The sequence below is a fragment of the Atheta coriaria genome, unplaced genomic scaffold (assembly GCF_025399875.1).
Source record: "Atheta coriaria isolate IRGN ID8LTWV9N9 unplaced genomic scaffold, Caltech_Dcor_3.1 hic_scaffold_5_pilon, whole genome shotgun sequence".
Classification (NCBI taxonomy): Eukaryota; Metazoa; Arthropoda; class Insecta; order Coleoptera; family Staphylinidae; genus Dalotia; species Dalotia coriaria.
In genome coordinates, this window is record NW_027045447.1 from 2,274,461 (window position 1) to 2,292,699 (window position 18,239).

At 35.7% G+C, this 18,239-nt stretch overlaps 5 protein-coding genes and 2 long non-coding RNA genes across 7 annotated transcripts; 3 read left to right on the top strand and 4 right to left on the bottom strand.

The window, feature by feature from the left end:
* Positions 1–10: 10 nt before the first annotated feature.
* Positions 11–4,677, bottom strand: bsf (bicoid stability factor). The gene is given in 5 exon segments (XM_065302962.1): positions 11–1,560; positions 1,622–2,654; positions 2,721–3,646; positions 3,649–4,319; positions 4,462–4,677. Coding segments are annotated over 5 exon segments (4,101 nt in total). The 5' UTR covers positions 4,599–4,677; the 3' UTR covers positions 11–226.
* A 2,168-nt stretch (positions 4,678–6,845) lies between these two features.
* Positions 6,846–8,295, top strand: LOC135792345 (uncharacterized). The gene has a single exon (XM_065302970.1). It carries the CDS (start codon positions 7,011–7,013, stop codon positions 8,235–8,237), a length of 1,227 nt encoding a protein of 408 aa, XP_065159042.1. The 5' UTR covers positions 6,846–7,010; the 3' UTR covers positions 8,238–8,295.
* Positions 8,296–8,479: 184 nt separating this feature from the next.
* LOC135792348 (facilitated trehalose transporter Tret1-like) lies at positions 8,480–9,647 on the bottom strand. The gene is made up of 2 exons (XM_065302973.1): positions 8,738–9,647; positions 8,480–8,670 (listed from the first exon to the last, which is right to left on the bottom strand). Exons 1-2 carry the CDS (start codon positions 9,557–9,559, stop codon positions 8,620–8,622), a joined length of 873 nt encoding a protein of 290 aa, XP_065159045.1. The 5' UTR covers positions 9,560–9,647; the 3' UTR covers positions 8,480–8,619.
* Positions 9,648–9,829: 182 nt separating this feature from the next.
* Positions 9,830–10,358, bottom strand: LOC135792009 (uncharacterized). The gene is made up of 2 exons (XR_010548181.1): positions 10,104–10,358; positions 9,830–9,973 (listed from the first exon to the last, which is right to left on the bottom strand). It is a non-coding gene; the product is annotated as an uncharacterized lncRNA (long non-coding RNA).
* A 1,135-nt stretch (positions 10,359–11,493) lies between these two features.
* Positions 11,494–13,177, top strand: LOC135791671 (uncharacterized). Its single transcript, XR_010548097.1, has 3 exons — positions 11,494–11,607; positions 11,663–11,798; positions 11,856–13,177. It is a non-coding gene; the product is annotated as an uncharacterized lncRNA (long non-coding RNA).
* Positions 13,178–13,242: 65 nt separating this feature from the next.
* On the top strand, positions 13,243–14,932 carry LOC135791670 (facilitated trehalose transporter Tret1-like). Its single transcript, XM_065302142.1, has 3 exons — positions 13,243–13,426; positions 13,487–13,622; positions 13,697–14,932. Exons 1-3 carry the CDS (start codon positions 13,388–13,390, stop codon positions 14,905–14,907), a joined length of 1,386 nt encoding a protein of 461 aa, XP_065158214.1. The 5' UTR covers positions 13,243–13,387; the 3' UTR covers positions 14,908–14,932.
* LOC135792056 (uncharacterized) lies at positions 14,859–18,212 on the bottom strand. The gene is made up of 2 exons (XM_065302680.1): positions 16,654–18,212; positions 14,859–16,150 (listed from the first exon to the last, which is right to left on the bottom strand). The coding sequence occupies exons 1-2, from the start codon at positions 17,775–17,777 to the stop codon at positions 14,938–14,940; spliced, it is 2,337 nt and encodes a 778-aa protein (XP_065158752.1). The 5' UTR covers positions 17,778–18,212; the 3' UTR covers positions 14,859–14,937.
* Between the last annotated feature and the right edge of the window lie 27 nt (positions 18,213–18,239).

Sequence of the window (18,239 nt, forward strand, 5' to 3'; positions counted from 1 at the left end):
AATCACTTCATTTTCAACGAATATATTTTTATTAGAAAATAAACATTAGGTAATTACAAGGAATAAAAACAAATTCGGCCAATCCGATTTGTTCGACTTATCATAATCTATCATTGGTTGCATTTCAACCGGAGGATAAATGCACGCGCCCAGGGTATCATCCACCGCCAAAAAATCAAAATACTATCATGCGGCTTTTCTTTTCTTGCTTTTAATAGCTGCTTGTTTACTTACCACTCGCGTTTTTCTTCAAATCATCATCACTACTACTACTGCTACTACTTTCTTGCGCACCATGTGCAGATCCACCGGGTGTTTTGTGTTTTGGCGGTATTGTATGATTAAACTCTTTACCTAGCTTCTCAAATGATTCCTTAACGCGTAAAACCGCAGTTCTATTGATGAAATCAACCGAAACAGACTTCAACGCTGTTTCGAATATCTTCACCACCTCTTCGTGCTTTTCCTTATTGACAAGCACATCTAGATAACAACTGTACGCATTCCCCAAGGCACCTTCAGTCACCTTGGAAGTCTTTAAGTGTTGAATGAGTTTCTCTGTAAGTTTTTCATCATTAACTTCTCGTGCGTGTTGTACAACTCGTTGGAACATAATCCTCGGCGCGCCTTCAAGATACTCCTTCCAGACCTTGTCTGCTTTATCAGGTTGATCATTAATGAAATAATGTGACCATAAGACATTCACGGGTGCGATGATTCCGCGTTTGGCGTATTTAAATGAGAGTTCTTCGTATTTTTCGAGTAGTTCTGGATGTCGCTCTAGAATGCCCACAGCGCCACCTCGCGGGAACTTTTCGCCAATCAATTCTAAGTCTTGTTCCTTTGCGTTGTCCAATTCCACCTCCAACATTTTGAGATAATCCTCAGCTTTACCAGCGATTAAATTCGCGTGACAAATACGATTATCAAACGAAACTATCTTTTTCAATTCAGAGTCGAGTTTACTACCGATTGTTTCAATCGAAGTAACATCACCTGAATTCGCGAGTTTGTTTAGTAAAAATCTGAATACTCTGGTGATAGGTACGAGGCCTTTTTCAAGCGCGTCGATAGTCAGCGCTGTAGCTTCATTAGAACGATTGTTTTGTACCAATTTTTCGATGAGTAGCGAAATATCTGTTGCTGTGAGAGGTTCGTCGGTGGTTTTTCGAATTTCGAGAGCTTTGTCAACATCTCCGGCTTTCACACAATTTCTGAAGATTGTTACGATTTTTTTCGGCTGTGCAACGGGTTGACTAGGTTGCGTATTTTGTGCTGCACTTTTTTGTTGTGCGTTAGAAGATTTAGGGGTCGTTGCAATTTGTGGTACAACAAACGGCGGAGTTATGTTGTTCTTGATTAAAAAGTTACCGAGTTTGTTTAAGAATTGATCCGTGGGTGTGATGTCTTCTTCCTGCATTTGTGTCCAGAGTTGTTCGGCTTTCACCACGTCGTTTTGCTTTGTGTAGCTCAAAAGAAGCTGATAATAAATATCCGAGCGGTCGATGTGGTTTAAATCTTTGGTTGCTTCACAGAGACCTTCAAGAGGTTGTATCATTCCTGCAAATTCACAAAATAATATAAATATCATATTTTTAGAAGTAAAAGCATTACTACTAACCTTCTTCGCGATATCGCTGACAAGCAACATTAATCCTCTGTGGACGACTCTGTAATCCAGGCGTTTCCAAAATTTTCCTCGCCTGTCTCACCCTTCCACACTCAACGAAAGCAAACACCAAATCATACAAACTGTTAATCTCCCCGTGAACAGCCGTACTCAAATCCGTCAACTTCTGTAAACGTTCCGCATCCTCCGCTTGGATCAACTGACAAGCCAATTCATTTTTCCATGGTGTAGCTCTGAATTGATTACAGCACCATTCGAATTTCTCCAGGGCTTTGTTAATATCCTTATTAACAATGTGAACCTTTACCAGCGGACCCAGAATGATATTATTCATCTCCAAATAACCATTTTGTAGCATCGTATCAAACACCAGCTGCAAATCGTCGACATTTCCTTGATCAGCGAGGTAATTCAACAAACGCCAGCACAAAGAATTGAACATAAAGTTCCTTTCTTCCCTAATTTCCCTCGGGCGTTTCAAGAACTCAACAGCATCGTTCAATTTGTCATTTTTTACCATCACAGTAGCAACACGCACTACTTTAGCATCATCCAGACGAAATTCCGGATTAGATTCTTCAATACGCTTCAGGTACTTCATAGTCTCGTCGTATTTCTCGTGAAAGGCACAAGTGTCCAGTAATTGTGCATATACACCAGTAGAATGTTGAAAATCGGGAGAAGATTCTAATTCAGCGTATAGCGCCTCCATCTTTTCGAGTTCTTTATTACGATAGTAAAGATTGAGGAGTTGACGTTTCATGCCTTTTGTGTCTTGACCCTTCGCGGTGAGGTTCTTAATCAACATTTCAAGTTGTGGAATATTCATCTGGCTAGAAGGAACGTACGCTGGTGGTTTACGTTCAATCGGTGACGGAATTAATTCTCCGGATGATAGACGAGCCAACATGGCGGATATTTCCGGTGTCATTTTCTCTCCGATTCTTTCTTGTACTTTCTCAGCGACTGATGTACTAATACTCAATCCTTGGGCGATTAAAGCTTCCAAAACAGGAATGACAACCTAAATAAAGCACAAAAATGTAATTTTCTTCATATTTTATATAAAAATGTAAAAAAATATACATACATCGTTAAATTGTCGTCCATGCGAAGCCAAGTCCATGATAAATCGTCCAACGACCGGAGATTTATCAACGGCTTTGTCGTCATTATCGAAATCAGCTTTCTTGTCCATATTCTCATAAACCTGCCGCACGATAGTGATATAATTCTCCACATCTTTTGTTTTATAAAAAGCCGCAGTCAAAGGTTTCCTCAACAAATCAGGTTGATAATAAGCCTGGACTGTTTGCATAATAACAGCCGCCTCAGCCAAATCAAAGCGCTGAATCAATGAAATCGCCAAACTACACGCAGCGGAACCAATCGAAATATTCGCCGTTCGCAACTTCGAGATAATATCACTACTCTTGCCTTTTAGATTCGGCAAAACGTACTCACGAATTGTTTCCGCATTCGGATGCACGTCAAATTTACCCATTTCGATTAAAACATCAATAATGCCGTCACCAGTGGGATCATTTGCTTTCGAGATGATTAAAGGCCAAAAGTAATGATTTCTAATTGGTAATCCTTGTTCTTTCATCTTGTGTAACAACTCATAGGCAACTGTTTCATTGCCTAATTCTAAAGCGCGTTCGGTGATGTAACTAATTGGATTTACAAAAAGTTCTTCCTCTTCAAGACGTTTGCAAACATCCAGGATTTTTTCAATTGGCCGGTTTGCTTTTACCATTTGTTTGAGGAAGAATGCACCCATAGATTGTTGAGTTCCATCTGTACGCTCATTTCTTACCATTGTCCTCATAATAGTAAACGCTGTATCGTCAAATCCTTTGTTAATCAACCGGAAAATAACATTGATCGCGTCTTGGTTATACCCGAATTGTTTCTTGACTTTTGTTAATATCTCAGGTACAAGCGCTTCATGACCATTGATTGTTAAAGAATAAGCAATCTCAAGATAATCTTTATCTAATAAAAAGATCTCCTTTTGTCGCATTCTTCAAGGAGCATTTTAATGGTCTCCATGTCTCCTTGTTTGGCATATCCAGACATTAAAATGGTATATGTGTCAGCAGATGGGTCCAGCCCAGCTTGTAGCATGACAGCTAAGATACCATGAGCTGATTCCATGTCACCAGTCTTTGAATGACCATCAATCAATGCATTGAATACATTTTCATTGACTGGCAGTTGTTTTTCTCGCATAAATTCGAGGATTCTGGTTGCGCCTTCAATGTCACCACTCTGACAATATTTAGCAATCAATCTTTGGTATGTTACTCTATTGGGTTCGATTCCTTTGGCTTCAAGTTCAGCCAGGATGTCTGTCGGTGTGAATTCGTGTTCGTTTTCTAGATAAACGCGCAGTAGTGCGTTGTAGTGTGAAATGTCCATGGGTACATTGAGTTTGTTGAGGGTGTTCCATATTTCTTGAACGAGTTTCGTGCGTGTCTCTGGGAGTTCTTCAGGAACAAGATTCCCGCAGCAGCGGATGACTAGCAGGCTCTGTGAGCTGGTCGGTGAGCGCGTGTGGCGGATTTCTTCGAGGACATCTTCGATGTCACGACGGGATATTCGACCGGTGCGGCGTACATCTTGATCAAGACGTCGTAGACAAGAGTCGAGTGTTTGGTCGTGCTGGACTTGCGTTGCAAGTGATCTAAATGAACAAGATGTTATGTCATTGCATAATATGTGTATGGAAAAGAAGCGCTTGAGTTGTATGTTGCTCAATGCCAAATGCTTGCCGGGCGAGTACAGCGAGGTTAAACTATTTTCGGCGTAAAATGAGTGGAAATTACCTGGGTATGGCACCGCAAAGACATGTCGAGCTGTTGACGATGCTGCCGTCGAACTCGCGTGGTGTGTTTACAACGATGTTACGCGCGAAGCCGGCAATGTACCGCACGAATTTCGAAGAGCGCAGTATCGAAGCCATGCTCGCACGTTTTTCACTAACTAATGCACTGCGGGTGTGAGGCGCACGAGAGAAATGATCGATCGATTAAAAACGCGTGCTAGTCGGACGTGTAGGACTGGTTGTCTACGTTAAAGTTTCCAGAACAATCTATTATCTAAGCTTTCACAACTTTTAAATAAACTTTCAACATTAATAATTTCAAAATATATTTATTTATTCAAATTATACGTGATTTTTTGGATGTACAGTTTTTTTTTGGAGTTTAACATGTTTCGCCCTGAAGGCATCTTCAGAAACTGTGAAACTGTAATTTTAATAAATAAATATATTTTTAAAACATATACAACATGGATTACGTATTCAACATAGAAAGTAATAAAATTGATAACTTCTCTTGACTTTTCATGACATTGTGGACTTAGGGAACTATAATAATGGGGAATTATTGAAACCCCATGGCATGTTGGCATATTTTCAATAAGGACTGGACTGCTGAACGATACAGATACGACTGAGCACAGAGGTCGCTGCGCATCGGCCTTTTATACCTGCGGACAACCCGCAAAAAATGGTGGGGCTATGCGTGCGATACGAAGTCAGCCGCGTGTTATACTGGAGGGGGAGCGTTGAGACACTTCATGCTCGCACATCTCACCAGTCCACCAGTAAAAATAGTGGGGAAAAAACTTGCAAGAGACGCATTTCTCTCTATTTCGGTTTGTGGACAAACGTCGTTCCAAAACATTAGTGTCCTCCAAAAACACATTAATATAACATCCAAATATATATTTTACTCATCCAAAATTTGTTTACGCAATAAACAAAATGTGGAAGTCATTAAATTATCATTTGCATTATTGCCGAGTAATCAAACCGTCCAAAACCATACCAATATTGACTTTTAGCACATACACTTAAAAAATCATCATTAATAGCAAGTGGTCATCAAATCATCCAACAGCAATACATTACTATCTCAATTTGTCAGTTTACAATAATTAGTTCGTAGTTGTTAACCAGTTTCATTGTATTTACACTGTTCTGTTTACATATATCCTGCGTATTCAATTTCGTTGACACATGTTCAATTTTACGACCTTGCTACTTAGTTTAAAACAATGACTCGTATTATTATTGTATATCCACATCGATAATTTTCGTACGTGCAAATAATCTCATATCTTACGTGCAAGTCATCTATTCATCTTTATTGAAAAACAAGAAAAACAAAAATTAAATCGTTTTGAGTTTAAAATAACTTAAACTTGAACTTTTCCACTTTAAGTGCATTAAGATTAATTTTATAGGTAATAAAACACTGAATTAACAACAACAAATGTTTCATTGATAAAGTTATCGACGAATCGATTAATTGGTCGGTTCACATCACAGTGAAAATCATGACTTTGCACGAACTTTCAACTTGAGTTTGTTTTCTATTTTAACTTGCAATTCGGTCAAGTTAATTCAATTTGTTTTGTTTAGTTTCTTCATTTGAGTGTCCACTTCAAATTCTTGACATTCAACAGATTATTTTCAAAGAAATGTGTCAAAAACTATGATTAAACGGTCTCGTCGAAAGTTTTAAATGTTCTCATGTAAGTTTAGATAGTGTTATCGCTTTGAATGAACATAAACATTGCAATTTATAATCATTAGACGATTAAAAGAAAACTAAGATTAAGTAAAATGTTATCATAACCACTAGTTATGCATATAAAATTAGTCTATTTCAAGCAAGGTTAACGCTTAACATCCTTTCAAAACTGAAAAGATGTCAAAGATTGCATTATAGCAATGAAACACTTATGAAGATTCATTCTTATATTCTCCAAGTGTAGCAATCATTCGAATGTCATGCACTGCAGTGCTTCAATGAATAAATTATGCAACGCGTTCGCATTCAATAGTAAATTATTGCATCTCGGCATCGTGTCGTCACGACGCGCGTTTTTGCGCACCAATTGTTCCCGCCGTTAATTGGCGCGATAACCATCGGTGGCTGCCAATTAACTCATACGAATTTAACGCGAATTTCACTTCGCTGTACTTTCCTAGGTCCTGCAACGCGTCCGGGAAAACAAAAACGCTCGAAATTTCAACTTTAACCTATTCAGTAGCGTGCGATTACCACAAAATGGCTGCCGTCACACTCGAGCAATGACGACGGACATTTTCGCATGTAATGATGCTCGTATCTAATGATGCATCACAAAAAACATCACCACTACGCGGCCGGCGATCATTTAAGCGAAATTATATTTAAGCGAACGCGCAAAAGTGGGATTGATATAAGTACTAAGTACGATTCGTGCGGGGACCATCCGCATTCGAAAACGCAACGTAATCGCACGCGCGTGTCAACCACTTGTTAATCGATCAAAATCCAAACTAAATTTAACTCGCTAATACCTTATATCTAAGTGCAAAATGGACGCCATCCCAGAATTGGATTCTTTGATCAAACCCATGTTGAATGGAGCTAAAGTCACTTCCTGCAAGACCAAAAGCCTGATTGCAAATGGCGAAAACTACGGAAGTATCATGCTAGCAGTGGATTTAGTCCTGGACACCAAAGAGGAACTCCACCTGGTGGCGAAAATGTGCCCCACGTCTGAATTCATCAAACAAATGTTCAACATCGGTGTCACTTTCAAGAAGGAAGTTGTGTTGTACAAAACAATCGTGCCAACATTACAAGACTTCCAGCGTAGGAACAATTGCACCCCATTCAATTCCTACGCGAAATGTTACGGATCTCGTTATAGTTTAGATCCCAACAAGACGGAAGTGGATGATGGATGTTGCCTGATCCTTGAAAACATCAAAGTCAAAGGTTTTGATATTGAGGATCGTATGGTAGGGTTCAATTTGGATTGTTCCCGGTTTTTGGTACAGGACCTGGCTAAATTCCATGCGGTACCAGTGGCGTTCAAGATGCGAGAACCGGAAAACTTCAAAAAACTGATTTATGAGAATATCCGTCAACCTAACTACACCAGGGTATCACTACCGGAAGAAGAAGCTACGAAATTTGTTAAGGAGGTTATTGCGCGTGCTGAACATATTGAACGATACCGGAAACATCTTGGTACAATTGAGGAAATGATGATTGGAGCTTCCAAACAGTTTTACGAACCTGAAAATGATGTTGTTGAGCCCTATGCATCAATTGTCCACTCGGATTACTGGACTAACAATACCATGATCAAGAAAGACGCTTCCGGAAAATGTATTGCTAATTGCTTCGTAGACTTCCAGATGTTGATCTACGCTAACCCATTTTCCGATTTGATGTTTTTCTTGTATTCAAGCGTGCAACTTCCGGTTTTGAAGGAACATTACCAAGAGTTTATCGATTTGTATTATGATACTTTTATTCAAGTATTAAAGGATCACAAAGTGGAGGACCTGGGACAGTTTACAAAAGAGTTGTATTTGAAGGAGATTGACAGATGCATGATAAGGTTAGAGATGTATCATACTCTCTTCATGTTGACTCCGATTTACGCTAAGAAGGAAAAGGCGACGGAACTGAGTGAACTGGACATGGCCGCCATTAATGACAGATCCAAAATGGACCATGAAAAGTATTACGCACGCTTGGAGTTCTGTCTGGATGATTTCGTCAAGCGTGGATGGTTGAAGTTGGATTAATTTGTTTATTATTTATTTATATTTGTCATTTATAATAAATAAACATGATTATGTATAATGTAGGTGGCATATATTATTATTTACATAATGATTGGGTAATCATAACCTATTCTAACCTAAAACGCACCGGTACCGGTATATTTCTCTAATTTATTTATAACCAGCTTTTTCTTTCTGAAATTAGCTCGGATCTGTTCACTACTAACACCTTTTGTTTCAGGCATGAAGTATCCAAGACCACAACCACCAAAGAATGTACAAACAGCAAATACTACATAAGTTGCGTCTCCAAGATTCTCAAACATGATTGGTACAACTTGACCTAAACCAAATTGTATTCCAAAGAAACAACTTGCAACTAACGCCGTTCCACTTGTTTTTGTTATCCCCGTGAATAATTCCCCAAGACAAATGGACCACATGTTAACATAACCTAGATTATAGAATACGGTATAGATAAATATCATGGTTAAAGTAATAATCGGCATTCCACTCCATACTTCTTCCCAATAGAGACTTGCAGCTCGTATTAAAAGTGATATTGAACACACAAATGTCCCTGCGTTTATCATCCATCTGATTGGAGACACTTCCAATAAGAAAATAGTGCTTATTGATGCGGCAACCCGTACTACATCAATGATTATCGTGATTGTGTACCCGTCCAATGCGATAACATTCGACATAACATCAACTGAATAAAGAGCTATGGCATAACCACCTGAGGTCATCATTGTTGCCGTGAACCAAATCATTATTAGCAATGGAAATAAAAATTCCCTCTTTAACCATTCCTTGGATAATTCATTCAGTGATATATTTGCTTCTTGTGTATAAATTTCAATCTCCTGGTTTAATATCTGTGTGTTTTCGTTCGTCTGTGGCCTGTACCAAAAGTACGCCATCTTGGCATCATCAATCCTACCTCTTTGCAAGTACCACACATGAGTATTTTTCATAAACAGTAGGATAATAGCATCTATAAGTGATAAACATGCTAAAATCAAAGCTGAAGTCCGCCAGGAGTTGAAACTGCCTACAATATCAACGAATAACATTCCGAGGGCGACGCCTACGTTGATTGTGTTGAGTAATTTTGCACGGTATTGTAAAGGTGCCACTTCTACGATGAAACACGTACTGAGAGAGTAGCTCATTCCTTCGTTTAGACCCTGCATTGTTCTGGCTAGTAAAATATGCCAGGTTGCACTACTAAAAGAGAGTATTGTCCAGTTTATTAAGTTCCACATGGCGATTATTACGTAGGACCATTTTCGACCGAGGAATTCCAAGAAAAATGGACCTAGAATTGCTCCTGGCATACAGGCTAGGCTTGGTAATGTAGCAATCCATACTTGATCAGATTCTGAGACGTTAAAGTGATCTAATTTTGGTAGTAATGTTGCTGAGTATGTGTAACCTGCTCCACCAAGGAAAAGGTCAATTACGATTGCAGTTCCAAGCAAACACTAAAAATTAAACAGAAAAACAGTTAATTTTTAGGTTAGGTTTAACTGATATTGTGTTATAACCGAGTCTAACCTATCTTTTCAGTGCTTATGGAGTAAATAATAAAGAATTAATCATTAAAATTTTCATTTTAGTATGTTTATTGTTTGCAGGTACAAAAGAAAATAAGAAATTAACAAATTTTAGTTAATTTTAGGCCATTGCTTGCTAGAACAAGAACTGGAACTGATTTTGCGTCCATTTCTCATTTGTGATTCATTTGTGGCCTGCAAACATAAAGAATTTAGTGTTACAATGTATTTTAAGGTTAAATGGTCAAAATAATAAACCTAACCTAATCTAAGCTAACATATTTGTTAGTGTTTCGGTATATACGATTTAATAATTAATATCTACCTGTCTAATGGTGTACTTGTTGATATCCGCTGAAGGAATCATAACTTTCGGTGAGAATGTACTCCTAACAAACAAATGGAACATACTGAATCAAAGTCTGTGTTTGATGTAATGTTAAAGTACATTGCGCTTTTTTGCGTTTAAATACAGGTCTATGTAATTACATGTCATTTAAAATGTCTCTGGCATGCGGAATGTAATGATATATCATGATTTGTAAATCACTGCTGAATTTTTTTATGTTACTAAGCTAAGTTACTTACTCAGTTTGAGTTATTTCGATGTCTGGTAAGTCACCAAAAAGAATTTGAGAGTATTGCGTCGTTACGGGTTGGTAAAATATTTTAAAAGTAATTATGCACCAAAAATTGTACTACAAAAATTTACTAGACATTTTTATGTTTAAAATCATAGTTTTAAAATATCAAGCATATTTTGGGTAAGTTTCCGTTACATTTTTTTATGAATCAAGTTGTGTTTTGTGCAGATTTTTATAGAATAATTATGATTAAGAACATTAAATAGGTTATATAGGTTATAGTTTAGGTTATGTCACATTTAAACTATTTTCTAGGCATTAGAACTTTACTAGTTCTTCATAATAATGAAATTTATTAAAATTAAGGAATTAAATTGATATAACAATGCTTTAATTTTTAACATAAAAACACGTAGATACAACTGAATATACAATTAAATTACATAAAACATAAAACATCTACGTATGTTAAATTTAAACTGGAACATATATAATTTTAAACAAGTAAGTAAAAAATTAAACATAACCAAATTATAATTAAATCTTTAATATTTATTGTAGTGTTTAGTACGAGTTATTGTAACAATAGATGTTATCCTCGTCGGGGTAGGATATACATTTGCAGCAACTTTACTCCCACAATTAGAAAGTAAAGATTCAACGATTCAGGCAACCGGAAACGAAGAAACATGCAGATGTAATGATAGGCAACCCAAAATACACATCTACATATCCCCAAATACATTAAATAAACATTTTAATTATTTTTAACGTCAATATCAAATCTAACTTGTATTCATGGCACACTTCTCGGTGGAATCTTCCATTAATTCTTCTGTTGATAAGAACATTAAATTGGTTATATATGTTGTAGAGTTAGGTTATGTCTTATTTAGACAACTTCATAGAGATTAGAACTATATTAGTTCTTTATACTGATGAAATTTATGATAAAAACTATGTAATTATCTAAATAAATCATTAAATCAAGCATTATTAACATATATTCTTTTACAACGGTGTTTTAATGATTTTGTGCAAAATTACAATAGCAAGGACATAAAACAATAAATACTTATTCTGCGATAACGCAAATATTCCACTAAATTTTATCATTCAAACCGTTTTCAACATTTCCACATCATTACTAAGTAAACGGTAAAGTAAACGTTGTTTTCATCAAATGAAAGTGAAATGTTTCCTTTAAATCTAGCATTAAACTGGAATAAACACAATATTAGACAAGTAAGAACCTATAAATTATCTACAACTATATTATTAACTTTGATGTATTTATAAGAGTTTAGTTGGCGTTGTGGTAACCATAGACGTCATACTCCTCGGTGCAGGATACACCTTCTCAGCAACTTTGCTCCCACAGCTAGAAATTGAAAATTCTGAGATTCCTCTCACCAGACAAGATGGAACATGGATTGGTATTAATTATATGATTAAAACAACCTATAAACTTGTTTAAACTGTTGTTATTTTAGCATCAATGTCAAGTTTAGCTTGCATTCCTGGCACAATTCTCGGAGTCTTCTTGCTTCAAGTATTCGGCCGTAAATGGTCGTATTCCCTAATCGCATTATCAAACTTTTTTGCCTGGGGTACAATTGCAATGAGTACACAAGTCTGGCATCTTCTATTCGGCCGTGCGCTTCAAGGATTAACAGCTGGATTAGGTTTCACTGTGTGCTTCTGTTTTGCATGTGAAGTAGTAGGTTTAAAATATCGCAGTGTGCTCCTAAACATGGTCAACATGGGAAGTTCTTTCGGGATGTTATTTGTGGATGTAATGGGAAGTTTCTACTCTTGGAGAATATCTGCATACGTTTTGACTGGTTTAGCACTATTCTACTTTTTATATTTATGTATTTAAAAAACACTCATGTGTGGTACCTTCAACGTGGTGAAGTTGAACGCGCAAGAGAATTATACTTCTGGTATAAAAATGATTCACCGAAAAGTGAGGAGAAGTTTAGTATTGAACGCAAACTTGCTGAAGTTAAAGTGAGTTTCAAAGAGTTACGCAAGGAATGGAAACGAAGAGAGTTTTTAATTCCTATGGGTGTGATGGCTTGGTTTACCACGACAACAATGTGTACAGGGGGTTTCGGAATAATGTTATATTCAGTTGAAATTATGCGTGGTGTGGTTGCAATTGACGAGTACACGACAACAATTGTCATTGACATTTTAAGATTTATCTCTACGTTTGGTATTAATATTCTTCTAAAATACACTTCAGTAAGGTTTTCTATTAATTTAAGCTCAATAACTTGTGCTTCATCATTACTTTTAGTGTCTTTGTCACTTTTTTTGAAAGATAGATGGAGTGGGTGTAACACAATCGCTTTAATAGCAATTCTAACCTTTAACTTTTTCTTTAACTTAGGTTATGTAAACCTCGGTAATATTTGCATCGGTGAAGTTTTGACTGGGGTTGGAAAATCAAGTGGTACTGCTGTTTCGGGAATGTATTTCTTTATGTTGTATTTTGCATTTGGTCAATTAGTGCCTGTAATATTTGATCATTTAGGACATGTTGTAGCGTTTCTTATTTTTGGATGTTTCACTGTTGTGGGTGGCACAGGGTTGTTTTTCATGATGCCGGAAACAAAAGGCGTGAGCAATGAGCAAATCCGATTAAACTTCCAAAGTAAAAAGCAAAAATGTAAAACCATTCAAACTATTTCTGCGGAAATTCCTGCCACATAAGATTTATTATCTTTTTTATTATATTTAATATTTATTAATTTGTTTGATGTCTAGTCGATGCAATTAAATTGATTGATTGGTATTGATTATGAAATATGTTGTCTAATCATTTATAAGAACGAATTCTAAAAATCCTTAGGCATTTATTTTCGTAATCCATTAAGCCGTTGAGTACGGTCGGTAATTGTTCGTAAAATTATCGCAGCTACATTAAATTCAAACAATACTTTTGTGTGATAACACAAAAAACACGTAAAATCCACTGAATTCACAATCAAATTACACAAAAATAAATAATCCACGTATGTTACATTTAAACTGGAATAAATACAATTTTAGACAAGTAAGTAAATGAATATTAATCATAACCAAAATATAATTATGTCTTTAATAATTATTATAGTGTTTAGTGGGAGTAATTGTAACAATAGATGTTATCCTCGTCGGTGCAGGCTACACATTCTCGGCAACTTTACTCCCACAATTAGAAAATGAAGATTCAACAATTCATGTAACAAGAAACGAAGAAACATGGATAGGTAAGTATAGGCAACCCAAAATACACGTCTACATAACCATTAATACATTAAATTAACAATTTTATTATTTTTAGCTTCAATATCAAGTCTAACTTGTATTCCTGGCACGCTTCTCGGTGGAATGTTGCATCAATTCTTCGGTTGCAAATGGGCATTCTCCATAATATCCTTTTCAAACGCCTTGGCATGGGGTTTACTCTCGCTGAGCACCCAAGTCAGCCATCTATTACTCGGACGCGCGTTTCAAGGATTAGTATCAGGGTTAGGCTTCGTTGTGGGATTCTGCTTCATGTCTGAAGTAGTAGATTTAAAATATCGCAGTATCCTGTTGAATATGATGAACATAGGATGTGCTCTCGGAATGCTATTCGTTGATCTCATGGGAAGCTATTACGCATGGCAGATTTCTGCATATGTGCTTTCAGCGCTAGCTGTCACATATTTCCTGATTTTGCTTTATTTAAAAAACACTCATGTGTGGTACCTTCATCGCGGGAACGTTGAACGTGCGAAAGAATTATACTTCTGGTATAAAGATGATTCGCCAAAAAGTGAAGAAGATTTCCGTGTGGAACAAAAAATAGCACAGATTACCATAACCTATGAAGAGTTATTAAAAGAATGGAAACGCAGGGAATTCCTAGTTCCATTCGGAGTTGTTTTATGGTTTAATACAACTGTTATGTGTACAGGTGGAGTTGGGATTTCCCTGTACTCAGTTGAGATCATGAGAAGTGTGGTATCTATTGATGAGTATATGACAACTGTAATCACTGACATTTTGAGGCTTATCTCTACGTTTGGTATCAATATCCTACTAAAATACACTTCAGTGAGGTTTACCATCAATCTCACTTCAATATTATGTTCTACTACATTACTTTTGATATCTTTATCTCTATATTTAAAAGATTCTTGGAGTGGATGTAGTACCATAGCGTTGATATCAATTTGGACGTTTAATTTCTTCTTCAATTTAGGTTATATTAACTTGGCTATTATTAGCATGGGTGAATTATTTACTGGTATAGGTAAATCCAGTGGTACTACATTATCAGGAATGTTATACTTTGGTTTATTTTTTGCTTGTGGTCAATTGGTGCCCATGATATTTGATAATTTAGGGCATGTTGTAGCGTTTCTTATGTTTGGATGTTTTACCATTGTTGGTGGCACAGGGTTGTTTTTTATTATGCCGGAGACAAAAGGAGTGAGCAATGAACAAATACGATTAAATTTTCAAAGTAAAACGAAAAAATGTAATAAAACTTTTGATAATATTTAAATAAACATGTTTTGTTGATTTATAACCAATTTATAACCATTTATGTTTGATCCAATTGTTAATTATTGCTTTTAAATGTTTATTGTAACCAGAATTGACACTGGAAGCCAAATCATCTTTAAGAATGTTTTCATTTGTTGCTTCTTTCTTCACCTCTAGAAAAACATTAACAATCATAAATAGAATATGATACAACTTCATATTTTTAGCTGCAAAGTCAATTTCTTCCATGAATGCTTCTTTTGTGAACTGTTTTGTATCAATTTGATATTTTTTCAAATTCTCGATGAATTCTTCAAAATAAATATCAATCAATTGATCAAAATGTTCGGTAATAATTTCAGGCTTGATACTTGAATGTAAAAAGAATAAAATATCATTAGCTGGGTTTCCATACGCCGCCATTTGATAATCTACTAATCTGTTACCAATTGGTTTTCCGGTTTCGTCAAATTTAAGCATTATGTTTGTAATCCAAACATCGTTATGTGAAATTGTATTGAAAGGCTCTTTACCCAGTACTTTCATCTGCACAAATTCATTTACGCCATGTTGCAGTAATTTTATGACTTTTTCTGCATGTGGCGCCATTTCCGGATCTTGAAGAAGTAATTTTTCCACCATAGCGATGACACGTGAAGAATGCATCGCTGTAATATCTGGATCAGTAAGATTCAATGGTAGATGTACCTTTATTTCTTCAAAAACTTTAGGTTTCTTCAATTTAATGGCCACCGGAAGTGCATGAAACTGTGCTAACATACGTACTATATACTCAGAAGTAGATAAATCAAATAATTGTTGACGATTTGAACTGACATATCCTTGAAACTTTAAATTTTCCATTAAAAGACACGCATCCTCATCAAATGCATTTTTATCATTGCTTAAAGAATATCTATATCCGTATGATTTCGGAAATGAATCCAAAATGGCGACGTTGTTTTCTTTCTGGAAGTTGTGCATGATTGGAACTATAACACTGTAAAACTCAGCTTCTTTTTTGAAGGCAATTGAAATATTGAAAATTCTTTTGAATATTTCTGAAGGTGGGTTGAGTTTTGCGACAAGTTGCTTCTTTTCTCCATTTGTAAGCACTACTTCCACTGCTAGAATAACACTTCCGTAGTTTTCACCAACAGGAACAAGATTTTTTGTTGAATATGATGCAATTTTCAGTGATTTATCCAATAACTTTAGGTTTGGCTCAACTAGTTCAGCAAATTTGTTAATTTCAATCATTTTCACAACAAATTAGCACTATTTTCAGGAGCTTGCGTAGTTAACTGCGTAGAAATTGTTTATTAAACGTAAATTATCCAAGTACGTACAACACACGCTAAAATTTACAGAAATTGTGTTTACACTTTGTAAAATAACTGATAAAACAAGCAAATTTCAGCTAAGATTAAACCGCTACGTGATATCATTTATTGTTCAAACACTTGCGATTACACCGTCCGACTGACTGACTGACTACTTGGTTGTACATAGTAAAAGCAAAACTTTCACAATGTACGAGTAATAAAGAAGAACGTGCAAAAAATGCTCATAAAGCAAAAGCAGAAATAACGCAATTTGACATTGACCAGATTATGTGTGATGTTAAAGATTGCATAATTTCTTATTACATTGGATAAAAATATAATTTTTATTTAATTACAGCCAATTATGTTTAACCCAATTCATCACAATTGCTTTTAAATGATTAAAGTAATCACAATCAACACTCGATGCTAAATCAACTTTAAGAAGATTTTCGCTTGTTGCTTCTTTTGTACTTCAAAATGCACGCTTACACTCAAGAATATTACATGATACAGCTGCATATTCATTGCAGCAAAGTTCATTTCTTCCATAAATGCTTCTTTTGTAAATTGTTTCGTATCAACTTTATATTTCTTCAAATTGTTGATGAATTCATCAAAATAAATATCAATCAATTGATCAAAATGTTTTGTAATAATTTCTGGCTTGGTACTTGAATGTAAAAAGAGTAAAACATCATTAGCTGGGTTTCCATACGCTGCAGTTTGATAATCCACTAATCTGTTACCAATTGGTTTTCCAGTTTCGTCGAATTTAAGCAGAATGTTTGAAATCCAAACATCGTTATGTGCAATTGTGTTGAATGGCTCTCTACCAAGTACTTTCATCTGAACGAAATCATCTACGCCATGTTTCATTACTTTTATCACTTTTTCTGTGTAGGGCGCCGTTTCCGGGTCTTCAAGAAGGAATTTTTCAACCATGGACATGACTCTTGCAGAGTGCTGCGCTGTTATTTCTGGATCTGTTGGATTTAAAGGTAGATGTGACTTGATTTTCTCGAAAACATCTGGTTTGTTCATTTTAATGGCCACCGGAAGTGCATGGAACTCTGCTAACATGCGTATAATATATTCTGAAGTCTGTAAATTGAATAATTCTCGTCGGTTTGGCCTTGAATAACCTTGAAAGCGTAGATTCTCCATAATAAAACATGCGTCATCATCAAACACATCTTCTTCTTTGCTTAGAGAATATCTGTATCCGTATAATTTAGGAAACGAGTCCAAAATGTCAACGTTGTTTTCTTTTTGGAAGTTGTGCATGATTGGAACTATAACACTGTAAAATTCAGCTTCTTTTTTGAATGCAATTGAAATATTGAAGACTCTTTTGAATATTTCTGATGTTGGGTTGAGTTTTGCTACAAGTTGCTTCTTTTCTTCATTTGTAAGCACTACTTCCACTGCTAGAATAACACTTCCGTAGTTTTCACCAACAGGAACAAGATTTTTCGTTGAATAAAATGCGACTTTCACTGATTTATCTATTAAATCAAGATGTGGCTCAATTAACTCGGCAAAGTTTTTAATTTCAAACATTTTGTTTATAGTTTTTTGTAAATAAATATTTTTTAGCTAAATATTGTTAATTAAAAGCGTAAACTGTGAAAATTATTATTAAACGCCACGCTTCGAGTGGCGTGTTCAAGTTCACTCACTACTGTACCTTTTAAGATAAAACGCATGCGATAACTCGGTTGAACAATTTGTGATGTAATTTCTTTTTACAGAATATAAAGATTAAAACTAAAAAAGTGAGAAACGCGAAAAAATAAAGTGCACAACGTGCAAAAGTGAAAAAAACACTATTTTGTTGCGAAAATATTACTTAATGAGTGTTATAATATACGCAGGTGTTACGTAAGCCAATATTTGTGTGTGTGTGTCTGGTGAATGTTATAATTAGTAAAATAATATTTATTTAAACATTTCGACACTTCCACGCGATTTTTACGCCTACCACTACTTGTTTAGGTGGGGATTAAGTAAAAAATCTTGAAC

Excerpts from the sequence above, each read along its gene's own strand:
- LOC135792056 (XM_065302680.1), bottom strand. The coding sequence starts at position 17,777 with ATGTTTGAAATTAAAAACTTTGCCGAGTTAATTGAGCCACATCTTGAT. Across the intron at positions 16,151-16,653 it reads CAAGCGAAAATCTTCTTAAA|AATGATTGAAATTAACAAAT; the intron begins GTTGATTTAGCA and ends ATTTGTTGTGAA.
- LOC135791670 (XM_065302142.1), top strand. The coding sequence starts at position 13,388 with ATGTTACATTTAAACTGGAATAAATACAATTTTAGACAA. Across the intron at positions 13,427-13,486 it reads ATAAATACAATTTTAGACAA|TGTTTAGTGGGAGTAATTGT; the intron begins GTAAGTAAATGA and ends TAATTATTATAG. Across the intron at positions 13,623-13,696 it reads AAACGAAGAAACATGGATAG|CTTCAATATCAAGTCTAACT; the intron begins GTAAGTATAGGC and ends TATTATTTTTAG.
- LOC135792345 (XM_065302970.1), top strand. The coding sequence starts at position 7,011 with ATGGACGCCATCCCAGAATTGGATTCTTTGATCAAACCCATGTTGAAT.
- LOC135792348 (XM_065302973.1), bottom strand. The coding sequence starts at position 9,559 with ATGCCAGGAGCAATTCTAGGTCCATTTTTCTTGGAATTCCTCGGTCGA. Across the intron at positions 8,671-8,737 it reads CAAGTCTCTATTGGGAAGAA|GTTATGTTAACATGTGGTCC; the intron begins GTATGGAGTGGA and ends TCTATAATCTAG.